Source organism: Rhynchophorus ferrugineus, unplaced genomic scaffold (genome assembly GCF_030347505.1).
Source record: "Rhynchophorus ferrugineus isolate W39M unplaced genomic scaffold, kcgeb_rfMv2 rfM4, whole genome shotgun sequence".
Lineage (NCBI taxonomy): Eukaryota > Metazoa > Arthropoda > Insecta > Coleoptera > Curculionidae > Rhynchophorus > Rhynchophorus ferrugineus.
In genome coordinates, this window is record NW_027472583.1 from 56,684,641 (window position 1) to 56,704,364 (window position 19,724).

Here is a 19,724-nt window from a genome sequence, read left to right on the forward strand (position 1 = left end):
CTTATAACAATAATACGAAAAATATCGTATCTTCTATGTATGTAACTTTAACATAAATAACAATTACCATTGCAAACATTTCTTGACCATTCCAGGAATATATTAAATTAAATTAAAGATAAGCTACATTCATATTTTCTAGAAATCTGTATTAATCATATTTATCACCAGTAGTATAAAAATAATGGGGATTGAGACTTAATTTCAATTAAATAATTGGAAAGTGAAAAAGAATTTTTGCGTTTATTTTATTATTATTTAATAGTGTTACTAATTACAATAAATTTCTTTAAAAAAATCAATTTGTTTTTGAATTAGTGAGGTGGGGGAAAATTAATTTCGATTTTTATAATGTACTTAAAAGAGAATTTATTTTTTGCAACAATATATCATTCAATAGTAGATCTGCAGGAACAATTTCATTCATTTCTAATAACTCGTGATACACTACACCTTGCTGATGCACCTTGCTTGTATGCACAGTACCATAAAACTTTATGGCCATGAATACTCTGCTTTGGTATCCATGTGGATAGCTATCCCGGACGAATCCATAACGCTTTTTCCACTTTTCGTTCCGATACAATACGCAACAGCAACTAGTAGCGGCTACGTCTAGATAATTTCAGCCGGCATTCGGTAAAATTCGGTAATATCCGCCTGATTTTACGACGTTGTCATTCACAAGCGATTGAGAAAATACATTTTTGTTTTGATCCTTGATTGTTTATATCTGTTTATAGTTTGGTGAACAAGAAACATGGAAGCTAATGTAATAGCTTTTTGACAATATTCGCAAAGCGATCATTTATTCATTACTGCCTACCATTTATAATAAAAGTATGAACAATACAAGAAGAAATAAAGCAGAAATCCTACCAAAGCTAACCAACGGTTGGGATTCTTTAGAAATGGCCGCTACAAGAACATGACCCTTAAATAATAAAACTCTTGTTTTTATGCCTATATATATATATATATATATATATATATATATATATATATATATATATATATATATATATATATATATATGGAAACTTGTTATATTTTACAAATCAGTTACATATAATTAACATTATAAAAGACTTACAATGTAAATAACAACTGGAAATCACACCCCTGTTAAGCAATGCTCTTCTACATTTCGGTTTGTAGTTACCCTGTGTAAAATATACATTACAAACCCTTTTGCTCTAATTTAAGACCTCACAAGAGATTCCCATCAGTTTTTCATTATTTATTGCTAAAAGCCATTTCTGACATAGCGCAGGATCACCAGGAAAGCTGGGTATTCTATTTGAAATGGTACTACATCCTGGGACGCAACACTTGAGATGTCTTAAGATTTAAACAAATCATTTTAACTAAAAAAGAACCACAAAACACAGTTAACAAAATAAAAATATTTAACACATAAGTTTTCTTTGTCAGCAATGAAAGAGACGCTTTCAACAAAAGCTTTGTTAAACAAAAATAACTGAAATTCTTTGTATATAAATCAAATTGTTTCTATCGGAAGCATAGAATTACCAAAAAAGTCCAAAATATCCAGTAAATTTTTGATTATTTCCACCAAATATAAACATACGTACAATATGCCTTATAAAACAATTTTGCTGTAGAACCAATTATTACATGATTATATATATATATATATATATATATATATATATATATATATATATATATGTGTGTGTGTGTGTATTTGTTAATTTGTTATTGAGGTTTTATATATTTGAGTCAATTATAAATATTTAAATAATCATGTAATAATTGGTTCTACCGCAAAATTGTTTCATCCAATAATGAACCTCAATGTAAAACATTTTAAAAAATCGAAAACTCGTCGGACAAAGATTCGAAAATCCGCGCAAGCCTGGTGGGATATGGAACGGTGACCTCTTTCCTTCCAATCAATATATTCCATAACCCAAAACCATATGATTCTATAGAAAAGACTTTAATAAGCCCACGCATTGTTACCGACTTGTAAAGTAGCGATAAATCATCGCAAATATGAAGACAATAACACTTTTGGGTAGCAACCTAGAAATGCCCATGGTGGGTTTGGGTACATGGAGGGCACAACCTAAAGAAGTTGAGAATGCATGCCGTGTGGCTTTGGATGCGGGATACAGACATATCGGTAATGTTAAACTTTATGTGCATGATACACTAATCCACCTTTTGTAAACTTTAATATATTGAACAGAATTGTGTATATAAACTTTAGTTTAAAATTCAGCAACAACATGATACATTCAGATTTTGACTCAGTCGATAAAAAAAACTTGAAAATGTAAAAAAACAATGATCAATTCAATAAGTAAAACTAGACAATTAGTCATAACTATAAGTCATTTAATCAGCATTATTATAACTTGAAAAAGCCTACAGGAAAGTGGCAAACATATGTTGACAAAAACGTGGATTACTTCTTTATACGCTTAATAATATCCATTTCACACGACTAACTGGAAGTAATATTGTTTCATAGATACGGCATTTAATTATAACAATGAAGACTCCATTGGCAAAGCCATAAGAGAATGGTTGGATAGTGGAAAAGGCAAAAGGGAGGACTTGTTCATTACCACCAAAGTAATATGGCAACAATAAAACAATCCCTTTGATAACACCTTCTGTTTGTAGTTACCCAATTTCGGTAATAGACCCAGCGACGTGGAAAGGTTTTTGAAAATGTCATTGGAAAAGTTACAGTTGGATTATGTAGACTTGTACTTAATCCATATGCCCTTCAGTTTCCACTTGAATGAAGAAACTCTATCACCAGCAATTAACGAAGATGGCAGTTTCTGTTTGGATACAATTGATTTCATCGAAACGTGGAAGGTAAGTTACAAAATCCCAAAACAAAAGTTCGATACTCATATTTATAACTATCGATAATTTCTTGACAAAAAAAATGGAAAAGTATCGGCCAAAATAATATTAATATACCAGCCATATTAATCACCTCATAATAAATGAAATTTATCTGTTTTTTAAAATTGTATTATTTTATATGAATGGTAGTTAATCGAGGTTCGAAATGTAACGGAATAGCCGACCAGATGAAATACTTGAAAAAGTATAATTAGTATTAATTTCACTAAAAATCAGTATTTTCGGAGTTTATTGAAAATAAAATTCTAATTAGTTATATTAGATGCTTAAATGTTTTTTGATCAGCACTATCTATTGGAGAAAATATGAAGTACCGATGTAAACCACTGTCAAACAACCTAACTGTTTTGACCACAAAACACAAAGGAATTAGAAGTGTATCTCCTGTACCTGTGAACATGTTTAGCATTAATTTGCCACCAGAGGGCTCGACCGACAACTTGAATAGCGGGAAATTTAAAATATTTTATTAATAAAAATGCAATATAAGCTTAAAAATACATTTTATTTAAATCTTTGTAAAATTTACAATACAATTATATCAAAGGAAATTCTTAGAAGTTTCTATGTTTAATGACAATATATCATACTAACAAAACATTAAAATGTAATATAACAGATTTAACACAAAACTTACACTTTTAAATGTACAAAATTTAATAAACTATATAATATGGAACATTTTATATTATCTTAAATACAATTCTGCCAAATATAGAGTACAGTACAATACATATGTTGAAGATTTTGAAATGTTTTTTTTAATATTTTCTTTGCCAAATATTTATTGTAAGTATATAATTGTACATCATCCATATAACCTATGTCATATTTAGATATTACAAAAATGTTTCATTTTTGCCTTTTGCTATTCTGTTGGAATTTGGTGATTTAAGATATTGGACAGACTGCTTGTTAAGTTTTGTGCATAATCTGGGAATTCAATAGAACAGTCAAGATATCATTTACCGAAAAAGTAAAAAAAGTCTCTAGCTTTGTCAATTTACATCTATCAAACTGTCGGGCTTTAATAACTTCACTCTTCAACTCACATTTCCTAACATATTTGGATCAATGTTTCCCTTCTTCCATGCCATAGCTAAAATGGAAGCTTGTTATATTTTACAAATCAGTTACATATAATTAACATTATAAAAGACTTACAATGTAAATAACAACTGGAAATCACATCCCTGTTAAGCAATGCTCTTCTACATTTCGGTTTGTAGTTATCCTGTGTAATTTAAGACCTCACAAGAGATTCCCATAAGTTTTTCATTAGTTATTGCTAAAAGCCATTTCTGACATAGCGCAGGATCACCAGGAAAGCTGGGTATTCTATTTGAAATGGTACTACATCCTGGGACGCAGCACTTGAGATGTCTTAAGATTTAAACAAATCATTTTAACTAAAAAAGAACCATAAAACACAGTTAACAAAACAAGAATATTTAACACATAAGTTTTCTTTGTCAGCAATGAAAGAAGCTTTCAACAAAAGCTTTGTTAAACAAAAATAACTAAAATTCTTTGTATATAAATCATAGTGTTTCTATCGGAAGCATAGAATTACCAAAAAAGTCGAAAATATCCACTAAATTTTTGATTATTTCCACCAAATATAAACATACGTACACTATGCCTTCTTATTTTTTGGAATAGGCTTCTGAAAGCAGAAAGTGTCAAAATTCAGCTTAGCTACCAAATTTATACCTCGAGCCACCTGGCGGCAAATTAAATAACTAAAACACTGTATCGCATGCGCACATTTAAGATACTCAATATTTTGTGGATTTGACATATTTCTGCAAAAAATAATGGGGTTCTCAAAATTGTATCTTCGATATTCAATACTTTTGTTGTTTTATTTGAAGGAATCAGCTGCTGAAATCCATGAAACACTTTTAGAAACTTATGGAAATGCTGCTATTCGTCATATCCCCATTATCGGTGTTAGATTCAACGATTTAAAAGTAGCGACTTTGATATCAATGACAAATAACGACCTAGAGATTATTCAAAATGAGTTTTTTTGACTGTGGCATTCATCTATGATTAAATCGCTACCAAAACAATATTGCTCTTTCGACACGGTATCATGTTACCAAAAAGATGGGAAAAATTGTAGTTAATGACGAAAATATTTTGATATACATATATTGCAGAAATTTCTCTCAATAAATTGGCTTTTTAAATAGAAAAAATTATCATAATACATACAAGCATCTAATATTAAACAATACCTCAAGATAATTAATTAGTATCCAATACAGTAGCTACAATTTGGTTAAAACCTGCAATGACCTTACCAGGTTATGGAAGAACAAGTAAATAAAGGATTAGTTAAAGCATTGGGGGTGTCCAACTTCAATGGAGAACAGTTACAACGACTTTACGATAATTCTGTCATCAAGCCAGCAGTTCTGCAGGTAGAACTGCATGCATATATGCAACAAAAAGATCTACGAGCGCTGTGTAAGAAGCTGGGTGTAGCTGTGACTGCCTATTCACCTTTAGGCAGTCCAGAAGCTCATAAACACTTCAGAACAAAGTATAATTATACGTAAGTACTTATAACATTGATCTTAAATCTTAAATATATGTTGATGCTTTGGAATGAATCAGTTTGATCAATTTTTATCACATTGTCCACTCATCTTTGATTTTAACAGCAAATTTCATGTTCTCTGGATCACATCTGCTTATTTCAGAATGGAGAACTTTCCGAATATCCTCGGGCATCCTATAGTCAACGAGATCGCACAAAAATATCACAAAAACGCCGGTCAGATCCTCCTAAAACATCTGATACAAAACGATGTCATTGTGATACCAAAGAGTGGCAATCCGGTTCGGATTAAATCCAACATCGACTTGTTCAACTTCGAGCTGTCCCAGGGAGATATGACGAGGCTCAACGATCTGGACCAAGGGGAAGACGGTCGTATATTCAGCTTCCTGTTCTTCAAAGGTGTGGAGAATCATCCGGAGTATCCGTTCAGGAAAAAGGAAGTTACTAAATAGAATCGTTATTGATACAATAAACGGATAATCAAAGGTATATTTTGTCATTTGATTTAATAAGTAGGTAATTGTGGCGTTAATCCAGATATGGGCACGCACCATCAACAAGCACCATTCATCCATCCTTTATAATATTTCTTGGTGAAGGATTTCTCGTTATTGATGAGGTGAGACCATTCTTTACCCGTAGTGGATAATAATCAATAATACAATACAAAATTCTAGACAAAAATCTAATAAAACCTTGCTGTAACAGGTGAATTAAAAAGTTCCCGGCCTGGCATATAGATGGCGCTACTAGAATTAAATCCAAATTTTTTTAGTTAGTCCTAACCCTCAAAAGATCCGTGTATAAATTTGACAGCTGTAGGCTCATTATTTTGTGAATTATAGTATTTTGAGTGAAGCAACTTTTGTTATTGTGGAAAAATTGTTATTGTGGAAAAATGGATAAAAAGGAATTTCGCGTATTGATAAAATATTGCTTTTTAAAGGGAAAAAATACACCTAAAACTTGGCTTGATGCCGAGTTTTCGGACACTGCCTCAGCAAAATCAGCCATCAAGGATTGGTATGCTAAGTTTATACGTGGTGAAATGAGCACCGAAGACGGTGAACGCAGTGGACGCCCAAAAGAGGTTGTTACCAACGAAAACATTATTAAAATCCACAAACTGATTTTGAATGACCGTAAATTGAAACTGAATAAAATAGCAGATCCTCTAAAGATATCAACTGAACGTGTACATCATATCATTCACCAATATTTGGGTATGAGACAGCTCTGTGCAAAGTGGGTGCCGCGCTAGCTTACTTTTGACCAAAAACGACGAGTTGATGATTCGGAGCAGTGATGGAAAACTACATCATTTCACTCCAAAGTCCAATCGACAGTCATCCGAGTGGACTGCACACGATAAACCCGCTCCAAAGCTGTATTTTGGGATGTGCATGGAATACTTTTCAATGACTAACTTGAACAAGGAAGAACCATCAACAGCGATTGTTACATACACTGCATACATTATATTGGACAGTTTGAAAGACGAAATCGCCGAAAAACGGCCGCATTTGAAGACGAAGAAAGGGCTGCTTTACCAAGACAATGCCCGTGTCAAACATCCATGAATTGGGCTTCGAATTGATTCCTCATCCACCGTATTCTCCAGATCTGGTCCTCAACCACTATTGCCTGCTCTCAAATCTCAAAAGAATGCTCGCTAGGAAGAAATTTTCGTCAAATGAAGAGATGATCGCCGAAACTGTGGCCTATTTTGAAGCAAAGGACAAATCGTACTACAAAAATGGTACCGAAAAGTTGGAGGGTCATTATTAATTACTTATAATCAGTGTATCATCCTTGAAGGGAATTATGTTGAATAAAAAAAAACGAATTTTATGAAAAAATGTGTTTTACTATGGTAAACCGGGAACTTCTCAATTGACCTGCTCCATATAAGGTGTTCTAGTAAGTTTTAACAAATTTACACAATATGAATATTCAACACAATGTAAATATATTCATGTTTATGTATCATTTATTTTGAAATCTAGAATGTGTGGAAACCTTGGTACACCGCAAGGAAAAATTATTTTTGCAACCCAAAAAACTAATATCACACCTTCCCAACTTTAATTTCTTTGGAGCTGAAGAACCATATTCATATCGGTCCATAATAGTAATGAAAATATGAATGTGATTTTATCTCATTGTTAATGAACCCAATAATACCACCTAATATGAAATAAAAAACTGATTCAACAACATATTAATTTCACTCTAAAGGTCTCAGTCAACCTCAACTCTTCTGGCGAATAAGAATAATCTTCCCATTGAGATAAATTGTTACTTTTTGCCATTATTTGTCAGAGATTCCCACCATCTTACTTAATGTAAGAATTATAGATCATTAAGTAAGCTGGGGTTATAATTTTTTTTAAATCAATTTCTGTTATGTCTTTTTTTTCTCTTATAAAACCTATTTCTCTTAGGACGGTCCACTGTTGCAATAGTCGCGGGTTAGAATCCTGCTGTGGCACGGTCGTAAATTTATGTTTGTGATTGTCCTAGGCAAGAGTGCCAAATCCGACGAGGAAAATGACCCCAGTCTTCTGGAATGTTGTCTAAGTTGGTCCCTCGCCAGTCGGTAGGCTTAATGCCAAGAACCGTGGTTCGGAGCCCACGTTAAACAGTGGGTCCTGTCCAGATAAACCAATAGTTGTTAAAAGGGGACTTTAAAATATGCAACTGGTTTAAAAGACAATACTATTGGAGAACATCTGTTATATGTTATATTTAAATTAGTATATAATAGAAATAAAAAAGAACGCTTTATATAAAATAATTTATTTCAATAAGATCTTGAATCCATTAATTTTTTCAGAGATTAGAAATTATTTCACAACAATGTTTGTAAACTTGATAGATACTTACTTGTAACCATAAAAACATGATAAAAAAATGTAATAGAAAAAAAAAACAGAAAATAAAATCAGTTTAACTGATGCGGTACAGCATGCGCCTTTGCATCCTGTGCTGAAGCTGTCCCCGACGAATCATGGCCTGAACTACTTTTATAATAGCCCTCTCCTGGTATCCTTGCTGGACGAAGTCTTGTACGATATTCTGTTGGGACACCTGAGTACCGATGGCAAATCTCCTCTTCAGTTGTTTCTCTATGCGCGATAACATTTCTTGTTCGCCTTCGGTTGTAAAACCTTCCGCGCCTGAAGAATGTTTGAAGGATGTTCTGGATATCCGTCAGATATGCATTCCAAAAATTTACCTGCTAGATTTCCGCTCATGGCAGCATCCAAGGTGGATACTTGGAAAAGCCTCAGTGCCTCGTCCACGTGACTTCCAGTGGCGAATGGTTGCAGTTGCATTTTGGCCAAAGCTTCAGACATACGGATGATGGCCTCCAACTGTCGAACGGTGATGGGGATAGCATTTTTGTGATCGACGTCTTTTTCGTGCTGGCTGGTTCCAGACCTTTTAAAAAAATGTTTTGAATAGAAGGGTGATCTGATCTATTCTGATCTGAGGCAGACCAAAATTATTTCAAAATTTTTAGTCAAGCACAATAAAAAGGTAGATTCTTACAGTAAAGATGGTGTTATTCGTTCAGTACCTAAGAGAAATTAAATTAGCATTACAAAAATATGAGTTTAAAAAAAATTAATATAACAAAATTGAAATTAAAAATAAATATGGTATGAGCGATAGATGGGTCAAACCAAATTTCGAGTAATTTGGTTCAGTAAAATTCACAAGCTTTAACAGGGAAGTGGCCCTCTTGGACCTAACCAAAGCCTTTGACAAGGTTTGGCACTGAAAGCTTATTGGCGAAATGCATTCGGTTAGGTCGACCTGAAATCATTTGTCAGGACAATCGTTCCTGGCGCAGATCACAGATACTTTCTAGCCGGATAACCACCGACGCAGGAGTTTCACAAGGATTCTCCCTGGCACACGCTTTATTTAATCTTTTCCTTTAAGATACCCCTAGGAGACCATAAGTTAAATCATATTTTTACGCGGACGACACTACTAACTGCTTCTTCAAGAGTAGCACCGCATATCCAAGGCAGACTTCAGGAACAACTGAACAACCGATGAGACGGTCCATTCGTTACATTTCCGGAGGTTGCAAGTTTACCCACAGAAAACCCTGGCGATCTTCTTCTACAAGAAGCGTTTTGCACCGAGCATTTCGCGTCTTCAAAATCGAAAACGCCCAAATTACATGGTCAGACGAAGCCTGTCCTACATCGGTGTTCTTTCGACCAGAAGTTTAGGTGGAATTCCCAGATCCCAGGTCCCTCCAGAAAAATCAAGGTATTGTCAATCTGCTGTTCCCGCTCATCACAAGCCAGCATGCTTCCTTTTCCAATAAATCACCTCCTGTACTGATGCTGGTTTGATCAGTTATTTTCTACGGCTCCAGTGTCTATCTCAAATACGCCTCACCTAGCCAGGTGGAAAGTCAAGTTTTTCAGAACAAAATTCCTTCCCCGTTTCAGATCAAAAAAAGCTTTAACACATGACTTTTTTATTCTCTTAAGATTCATATTTTTCAAAATAATCCTTTAAAATGCAAGTTGCTATAAAATATTTTAAAATAGCTCTTAAATAAAAAGACATAGCCACTTTTATTACCTCATCATAACATATCGCCTCTTTAATTTTTCAGAAGCTTCCTTGTTCAGTCTGGGTCCACACCTGGTCCTGCAGTAGTTGATGTATTTTTTCAACAACTCCAGCGATAACTCGCCATCTTTTGGTTCTTGAGTTATCTGGTCCGCGTTCATGTGTATGCCCATGATATGTTTGGCCAGCGTCTATGAAAACATTTGAATAAACTTAGCTGCTAGTTCAAATGACCACTTCTTAAAATACTTACGATATCCCTTCTTTGATCGTGTTCATCTTTAACGATGAAAATCATATCGAAACGGGACAAAATCGTCGGAAGGAAATCGATATTTTCATCACCCTGAAAGTAGAATCATTAAGCATTAAATTTAACTATAACTGGGCACAGTTAAGCCAAAAGTTAACTTAAACATATTTTTATATCTTTAATACAAACAATTCGTAAAAAATTATGATGGTAACCATTTCGACAGTTTACAATTTACTACAATAGTGCCTACCCTAATATTCGTCTACAAATTGTGTCAACAAGAACTCAGAACTCTGGGTTGTCTGGAACTCTGGAAAATATAGACTTCTTAGCGCATAGGCAACAAAGTCCCGGGCGTAACAAAGAAAACGCGTTTTTTTGGTTTAAAATTGGCTTTATTCATCAAAGTAATCTCTATCAAGAGGCATACAATCGTTCCAGCGGCGCTCTAACGTTTCAATACCACTTTTGTAGAACGATTTATCTTTTTCCCCAAAACAGACCTGTCACTAGTTGCTGTCCACTTATATAACGAAATTTTTGATTTCGGAGTGAAATAATGTATCATCCATTGTCACATATAGACGAAAAAAATCTGGTTTGTTACGTTTAGACATGACCAAACACTGCTCAGAATCATCGACACGTTCTTGTTTTTGGTCAACAATGAGCAAATGGAGCAGACATTTCTCACAGTCAAATGCTTATGCAATATAAAACCAACACGTTCTTTTGATATCATTACGATGTTAGCTAGCTCACGCAAATTGACTTTTTGATCATTTAAAACAATTTTGTGGAGTTTTTTGATGTTTTCTGGTGTTACCACCTCATTTGAACGGCCACTGCGTTCTGCATCATTGGTGACTCTACGACCACGTTTGGAATCAACCAAGCGGTGCATTGTTTTGAAAATAACAAAAGTAGCGTTACTCTTAGCACAATAACTCACAATTTCTCTCTTTTACAGCTATTTATTGATTTAGTTGTTCGTTGGGAGGTCGCCTGTATATTTTTGCAGTACCTTTGAAAATTGCTGAAAAGATTCGGAATTTTTGAAGGGTTTATAAACCTGGCGTTACAAATTAGCCTAAGTATTATTTTTGTCACTGTTGCATTTAGTAATAAACATATATCGAAATGATAGTGCACTAATAACAAAATTAAAATTTGAACAGTCCCAATAATTGGTAAGAGTCCCCAATTTTACCTTAAATTAAAAGCACCAGCACTTCTTCAAGTTGATTTAAAAGTTCCAGATATTAACGTATTAACCACTTTTTTGGACTTAATACAATGAATCACAACATACCTTGGTTTCGTCCCACCGTCCGAAGATACTGTTGGCAGCAGCTAAGACCGAACACCTAGAGTTCAATGTTGTGGTTATGCCAGCCTTTGCTATAGATATAGTTTGTTGTTCCATAGCTTCGTGAATGGCGACCCTGTACAGTTATGTATATAAAAAAAATATCATTTCTGCTAAGTTAGAAGATAATACCTGTCATCCTCTCTCATTTTATCAAACTCATCTATGCAGACTACACCACCATCAGCTAAAACCATGGCTCCACCCTCCATGACGAAATTCCTTGATGACGGATCTCTCATTACTGATGCAGTGAGACCTGCGGCTGAACTACCCTTTCCTATAACGAAGAGTTCAATGTAATTATTCAGCACGTTAAAAATCAACGAAAAAGTAGAACTGATTATGAATTGAATGTTCAATGAATTAGCATCACAGAAAATGCCGGCAAAAATAGGACTGCGAGCCATTGGAAAGCTCCATATTCGACAGCCACCGCCGCATGCGAATTTTTCTGGTTTCAGTAAAAAAACTATCCCAAAGAGTGAGTTCCAAAAGTGATTTAGTGCTATATATGCTATATATGAAAGGGGAAGCATTAATGTTATATTTTGAACACACCTCGTACAATAAACCAGTTCAAATATGGCTTTGTTCATACAGGAATTGGAAAATATTTAAGAACACTGATGCCAAACGCATGCGCACTAATATTTTAAGAGCCAAACTACTAGATCTATTGAAACACGGTGTGAATCAATCTGATATTCAACACATACCTGAAGTGTAAACAGCAATCGGGGCGACCCTTTCCACAAATTTCAACAATTGTGACTTGGCCGTACCCGGATCACCAAGCAAAAGAACGTTAATATCGCCCCTCCTAGTTAAACCATCCGGTAATCTTTTTCTTGATCCTGAAAACCAATTGGGTCTCAATAAACTATTCAAAATATTCACTGAAAATAACAACCTCCAAAAAGCAAACAAGTCACAGCTTTCTTGATATCCAGAGCTCCATAAATTGAAGGCGCTACACTGTTTGCTAGTCTTTCGTAGACGTTAGGCATCGCCGCCATTCTGCGGAATAAATCTTCTTCTTCTGCGGTAACAACGCCACAACCAGGTGATCCTACACCATTAGTGTCCAATTGTAATCCTAGTACTCGCATGTACGCAGCTCTAACACCAGTTATAGCTTTTTCTCTACCATCACGCTATAAAAGAGAGTATTAAAAAAAATTGAGAAACATAATAATTAACTTACCTTAGAAGGTTTGGATACCTTCTTAATTGAATAGATTCCCAAAATGAAAACTCTATTACCTGGCACAACTTTGTCACATAAATATCTGTCACAGTATAACATCATGTGTCGGGGTATTTCTCCCTGTGGAATACCGTCAGGTAACTCCTGTAATTTCAAAATTTGGAAATCAACAGACTGACATTTATCTGGCATAATAAAATATGGGTCTAATGGACACTTGGGCCTTCCTGCTTGTTCTCTAAAACAACACAATTCATATACCACCACTTTATTACAACATTAAATAACATACGTGTTACATTTCCTAGGCATAACATAACCCTCCAAACCTGCTTTAACTGGTAAATTTGAAATAACATTGCTACAAGAACGACACTGGATGGATATCTTAGTAGCTTTTGCTTTGATACCTGAGGCACTAATAATAATGCCAGGTATTTTCACTAAGCGAGATACAACATCAGACTAAAACAAACATGTCTTAATATCATAATTAAATATTTGAAAATATATTTATTTACTTTCAGTGCTCTTAAATTTGCAGAGTTTGCATCAGAATTAAACATAATTTGAATGTCCTCTACTTTTTCTTCACCTTCTGGGCGAGGGGAGGTTAATTCATCTGCAACCTCAGTAGCTGCTTCTTCAAATATAGGTAAATGTTCTGCAGGCTGTTTGTACAACTTGTCTGCCAGAGCTTCATCAAAACTTGCTAAATCTTCAATGTTGATGTCTAAATAATATTGTCGAAGATTGTAATTTCGCTTAAGATTATCTCTAAAATAAAATAATATTGTATCTGAATTATCTTTGTAATATACAACAAATTACCTGTATTTATAGTTAAAATTTTCAGTATGAAATTGTCTTATAAACTCCTTAAATTTTTTCTTTACGGCTTGTAAATTAATAGTTCCACCATCACCTTGATTTTCTTCTCCACCCCAATTATCGCTGAAGAAAATTTGCGGCTCATCAAAACCTTCCATGATTCAAAAACAGTAGCTTTTAATATATATTACAAAATATAAAACAGAATTAAGGAATTAGGTTTGGCGGGAAAATATACGTCAAGAGTGTCAAAGTAGGAATGTTCAATATGTTCCGAAATTTCAAATGGTCGTGTTCAGATAGTTTTACTTATATTTAAATTTTTGTTTCATTTTTTTCTTTAAAATCGTTTATAGCTCATCAAACCTTATAAAAAGTCTCAGAATAGTTATAATATTGCTATTTTTATGGTCATTTTAGCAAATTGTTAACCAAAACTATATGTAAACTTTCGTTTTTATCGTTTTGCCGCAAGTTGAGACTTGTCTTTCTTTTGGGGCAAAAATCTTGAAATTTAGTGACTCATCTTACTTAGTTTATTAATCGCCTGTGGGAGAAGTAAAACTATATTAATAGTTCTAAGAGATTTTTAGTTCATCTGTTGTGCCCTTAGTGTTTTGGTAAGAAAACTGAATATTTTAATGGAATTTTTACAATTTGTGCGGGGTGTCTTATTTTCCATATTGAACACATGCTGTTAACCACAATTTTTGTTTTACAATAGGTAATGTTTATAATACAAGACAAAGTTTTATTAAAGTTTATTTTTATTTACGAGGGATACTAGCAAACTACATTACTAATTCAACAAGTTGAATCGTCAGACTTTAAGGTCAATTCGAGCTCTTTTGTTTGACATTCTGTCCAATCCGGAAAGTTCACGTTTGGTTTGGTTTTTTTATTGTTTTTATACGGGGGAACGATGAAACTTAAGTGACTTTTTAATGTATGAATAAGTCGATATGGCCAACCCACTCCAAATATTAGTGTGGAATCAAACTGTTGTAGTTGATAGACAATGGCGAAAAGACCGGTTAAAGTGTGCGCTCATTTAATATTGTTTGGCGAATTCGAGCTCTACAATTCCAGATATTTTCGTTGGAACAAAAGAAGAAAAGTCATGAAGGAAAATCTTAAAGCAGAGCTAAAAGCAATGACAAGGTAAGTGTTTTCCCATGTTATATTGTTTTAGCTGAAATTTTGTTTTGTTAATCAAAAAAGTCTGTAAAATTATTTAAGATTAATTCTAATTATCCTGTATTTAATATTGGATGTTCAATACGGAGCGCTAGTGTTCCGAGTAATATTTTTAGGTTTGCAGGTTTGTCGTATGTTTTAGAGAAAATTTAAATACTTTTTTTAAGATCTATTTAAATTAAATTAATTGAAATAAAGTTTTATTAGTTAAATTCATATATATTAGTTTGCAAGGTTATGAAAGCTATGGTTTGAGGTTATATTTGACAAAATTCATTTTAAGACATATATAATTTATACGAATAGTAGTGCTGTCACTTTTCATACTCATTATTTTTGTTTAAATAGCTACTAGGATTATGTTAGTACTTGTTTTAAATGTGTGTAATTAGTTTGGTACCTAATAACAGTTTACATTATCGAATTAGTTTTTTTTTATAACAGTTTTATTATAATAGGCAAGGTTGCTTAAAAATATTTATTATTATCCGTTGTTAACCGGCTTCTTCCAATGATTGTAGAACGTGTTCATGCGCTCCATATGATCTGTGATTTTAATATTTGCAATATTTACGAGTGTCCAGATTAGGGTGAATATACTTAGATTTGATATAGTTTATATATCTTTGAAAATATTTTATGTTTAATAATTATTAACGTGTGCTTAGAATGAATAAATAAACTGGATAATATTATTTTTGGGTCGACAACTAATTTTAAGGTTTTTCATAACCCCAAATCTATATATAATCCCCCTCTATAATGCCCCATTTATCTATAGTAAACTACTATGACCTTTCATGTACAAATATTTTTTTATTGTTTCTGAAGCAACCCCCAGCTCTCAAGACGTGATGCTCTAAGCAATTGCTTAATTTGATTATAAGCTAATGTGGCACTGATGCGTGGTTAGTACTTATTGTCATTTTTGTGATAGTATTTGGATTAGCCAGGAACTTGACTTTGGATGGACAAATAGTTTCCTAAAAGTGGACATGAAAAGCGCGTTTTGCCGCACTATGCAACGAAGACTGGAACAAATGTAATCAGAAGGTCTCAAGACCAGCAAATGTAGCGAGTGGCTCTAGTGACTCTTGCAACGGATAATCGAGTGTTGTTATCTTTCAAAGTTAGCTTTTCCGCGTTTTTGTTGGTATAATGACCGTTTATTTTCCTTTTCTGGTAGTATTTGTACCTTTTTGTTTCTGGTAGTAAGGTAGTCTTCTCGTCAACACAATCATATATCTTTTAGATTATCAAATAGTTTCCTAAAAGTGGCCATAATAAGCGCGTTATAGCCGCAACATGTGACATCGACTTTAGTAAATGATAATCGGAAGATGCTAAGTCCGGTAGATGTAGCGTATGGCTCTAATGATTCTGGCAACATATGATCGATAGTTGCTATATTTCAGCCTTATCATTTTTAGATCAAAGCCCTGCCCAAATACATCAATATTTTTCATATATGTAAGTAAATGTCAATGGCTCAATAATAATATTTACTAGTAGCTGTTTATCATAAAGAACATAGATATTAACATTAATGTGAGCACAGAAGGGTAAGTAAGGAAATGCTTTTTCCATTTTAACATCATCAACATTCTCAGAATGAAAATGAAGCATGATTGTTATCCTTGATGATAATTATATGATTAATGATACAGATGTTAATGGATACCAAATACTATTAAGAGAAATTTAATTCGCTAATTTGCTATTGCAGCTAAATAAATAACCATTGATAATAACTTTCAGTTTGTAATTATTAAAAACAAATCGATAAATGTAGTAGGCGCTTATATAGGGATTCATTTGTCAAATGTATGGGAAATACCGTTTTTACATGGTCGAAACCATAACATATTGCCACTTTTCTTAGCAGCATTTAATATAAAGAAATAAAATGTCGCTTAAATAGTATTTTGATCGTTTTTAATTTGTTTTGTTTTAAATGAAGAAAAAATATGTTGGCATTTCAATATTATCATATATAAATGAGGAAGCTCACTGACATAACTTTGACATTAATATGATTACAAAATTATTTCAAAATTAAATTTTTATAATATGCAAAATATTTAAACTATTTATTCACTATTTACGTCTAAATAAACAATAAACGGCATAGATTTCAGAATCGTTTTTTTCTTGCTTATGAAAATAAGAACTGTTTTTAGGGAATTAAACTCTATATTTAAAAATACCTCATTCTTTTGGAATGGTTGGACTATAAATTTAAATTACTTTAAAATATATTAATATGTTTGTAACAATTTTGCTCAAATTTTATTTGAATTTTGATAAGTTAATTTAATAATTATTGCCTTTAGGCAACCAGTTATTCTCTGTTGACGTTTAACAGTAAAACGAAATATACCCGACGTTTTTATTCAATTATAAGTATCTATAGTTTAATACCTATTTATACATCTAATGGTTATATGCCTGTTAGCGAGCTGAAGACAAATTTAAAAAAATACACAGAAGAATTGGCAATGTTGCCTACCTCCATCTGACATCGGCGCCATTGCCATATGCGCCATTGTTCAGAAGTCCGTGTTTTTCCAAAGTTAGCTGGTGGTGGTGCGATAAGGAAATCAGTACATTTCTGTAAACTCGAAGTGTTAAATCCCGTTTTTAAAAATTAACTGCTCGCCGGTTAGACGTGTAACTATTCAAATCCACAATATTCACGAGTGTTTTGTTTTTGTGTTAGTGTACCTCAGCTATGCATTATTTGAGTAAACAACAGAAGACTCTCGATATTATTTCATCCAGTAAAGCCTGTGGGAATTAGTTGTATATTATTTTCGTGTTTGTAGTGACCTCAGCAACTGTTTCCAAACTGTTTAAGACGGCTTCAGACATGGTTAAAAGGTTGGTATCGATGTTTCCCATATGTTTTTTGTTTCCATGAATCTCACCCTTCAAAAGATCTTGGGATATTTTACATGTTGAGATGATCAGCTGGTATATTTGTCGTGAATTTTGCTTTCAAGAAGTACAAGAAAACGTAAGACTTAATCTCATTAAGTCTTGTTATTTCCCGACATAATTGGTTAGACTTATTTGTTATTCATATTTATTAAAATTATAATCTATAACAAGTATATAGAATTGCTTAGTTCTACCAAAGAACATATATGATTAACATTATTTCAAGAAAGAGTAGTCACTAAATTTAACGTGTAAAAGTGAGTGTGGTGATGAACATTAATAATATATAGTTGATGATTTTTCGTTTGAATTATGTGTGTCCTTGAAGTACCTTCTTAAGTAATAGTTGCTTAACGATTTTTCGGCTTCATGATGACTAGATTAAATTTTGTAAATATAATATTATTATCGTTCTTTTGGACATTTTTAGTTTTGTTTTCATTTTAGATGGTTTTATATTCTCATTATTTTCAGATAAATATTATTTTTTGGAAGAATTTGAAGAGAAATAATAAAAATAGGAAATAGGAGTCTATAATAAACAGAAACCAAGTTAATAATTTGATAATTGTTTAAATCCTAACCTATTCTTACTCATTGTGTGATGTATAAGGCCTGCAGATGATTTATGGTGCCTTTAATGGGCTAATTCCAATTTGTAAAGGATTTATCTTAAACAGACTAAATAAACTGGCGAGACAAACTATACTGGGTATTGTCTTGGCGTTATGAAACGTCTGTTAAGCCATATTAGTGAACCAAATGCTCGGATATTGCGTTTGATTGTTGTTGCTCTTACAACATTTAGCGAGAATTAAGCAATGGTTAAAGTTGCCATGAAAATGAATAATTAAACGCTCAATTATAATAGATTCTTTAAATTCAAAGTGGTATGTTCAAAAACAATAGAAATATAGAAACAATGTTGGTTGTTGCACATTCTGTTAACCCAAAATAAGTTTACTTAATAACTAATTTGAATGTTCGAAAGGTTTGATTTACTTTTTGTAAATATGTACAATATATTGACCAAGACCTCTGATGTTTTTAAATCAGGGGATTTCAAACAATAGAGCTGTAAGCTATGGTCACTGTTTCAATTGTTTTTGCTATTAAATTAATAATCATTAAAAAATTAAATAAATGAATGAAAAAATGAATTGTTCGAAAGGTTTTGTTTTGAATAATTAAATATACACAATATTTTACTGTTATAACATAAATCATGTTAGTTATAAAGGTTTTTAATTAAGAATAGTCTTTATTAAGAGTCTTATTAGTAGTGTATTGTAGTAATTGTTGTTTTGAGAACATACAACTTTTAGAATATAAATTATATAATAATACAGGGTGGGTTTTATAAAGTTTAGATATATATAAAAATGTAAAATTATTTATTCTTAACATTATTGTCAAGATGAATATCGGTAACTGGCTAGTGGCTATTCAATGTATCTGCCTTTCGAAGTTATTTTTTCTCTCTAGTACGAAGTACTACTTTTATGCTGGTGTTAGATCTGTATCAGATAACTCCAGCCTGTTAAAATCACATCGTTAAATTAAATTCTATACAGTTTTTAGATTTTTAGCATTTGTACACAAGTTTGTGAAAATAAAAATAGACTTACTTAGTATCAAACTTGTATATACAGCTAGATGATGTCACTAGAAGATATATTTATTATCACATTAATATCAATAATAAAGCAACGTTTAACAATTATTGTTAAAAGATATAAGTGTTCAGAAGATATATTTCACAAGTCACATGACTTGATGACCTTTTCTCTTTGCTTTCTAATCTAATCATAAACACAATAGAAGTATGAGTCATTCA

General features: G+C 32.7%; 3 protein-coding genes across 6 annotated transcripts in view; 2 read left to right on the forward strand and 1 right to left on the reverse strand.

The window, feature by feature from the left end:
* The first annotated feature begins 1,910 nt into the window (after nucleotides 1-1,910).
* On the forward strand, nucleotides 1,911-5,971 carry LOC143195391 (1,5-anhydro-D-fructose reductase). Its single transcript, XM_076402465.1, has 5 exons — nucleotides 1,911-2,149; nucleotides 2,501-2,604; nucleotides 2,656-2,856; nucleotides 5,223-5,473; nucleotides 5,622-5,971. Exons 1-5 carry the CDS (start codon nucleotides 2,020-2,022, stop codon nucleotides 5,932-5,934), a joined length of 999 nt encoding a protein of 332 aa, XP_076258580.1. The 5' UTR covers nucleotides 1,911-2,019; the 3' UTR covers nucleotides 5,935-5,971.
* Nucleotides 5,972-8,268: 2,297 nt separating this feature from the next.
* Mcm5 (Minichromosome maintenance 5) lies at nucleotides 8,269-13,986 on the reverse strand. Its single transcript, XM_076402456.1, has 12 exons — nucleotides 13,751-13,986; nucleotides 13,441-13,696; nucleotides 13,212-13,384; nucleotides 12,917-13,157; nucleotides 12,623-12,866; nucleotides 12,429-12,566; nucleotides 11,842-11,989; nucleotides 11,653-11,785; nucleotides 10,338-10,430; nucleotides 10,094-10,275; nucleotides 8,721-8,926; nucleotides 8,269-8,661 (listed from the first exon to the last, which is right to left on the reverse strand). Exons 1-12 carry the CDS (start codon nucleotides 13,906-13,908, stop codon nucleotides 8,432-8,434), a joined length of 2,202 nt encoding a protein of 733 aa, XP_076258571.1. The 5' UTR covers nucleotides 13,909-13,986; the 3' UTR covers nucleotides 8,269-8,431.
* A 280-nt stretch (nucleotides 13,987-14,266) lies between these two features.
* The window catches only part of Pli (E3 ubiquitin-protein ligase pellino), a 120,072-nt gene continuing 114,614 nt past the window's right edge, over nucleotides 14,267-19,724 (forward strand). The window contains exons 1-2 of one of the 4 annotated variants that reach the window (XM_076402460.1): nucleotides 14,267-14,370; nucleotides 14,759-14,911. In XM_076402460.1, the coding sequence (XP_076258575.1) occupies nucleotides 14,769-14,911 (143 nt within the window). In that variant the 5' untranslated portion in view covers nucleotides 14,267-14,370; nucleotides 14,759-14,768. Of the gene's footprint in view, nucleotides 14,912-17,460; nucleotides 17,828-19,724 lie in introns of those variants that run through there. The other 3 variants (XM_076402459.1, XM_076402462.1, XM_076402463.1) reach the window with 3 other exon arrangements.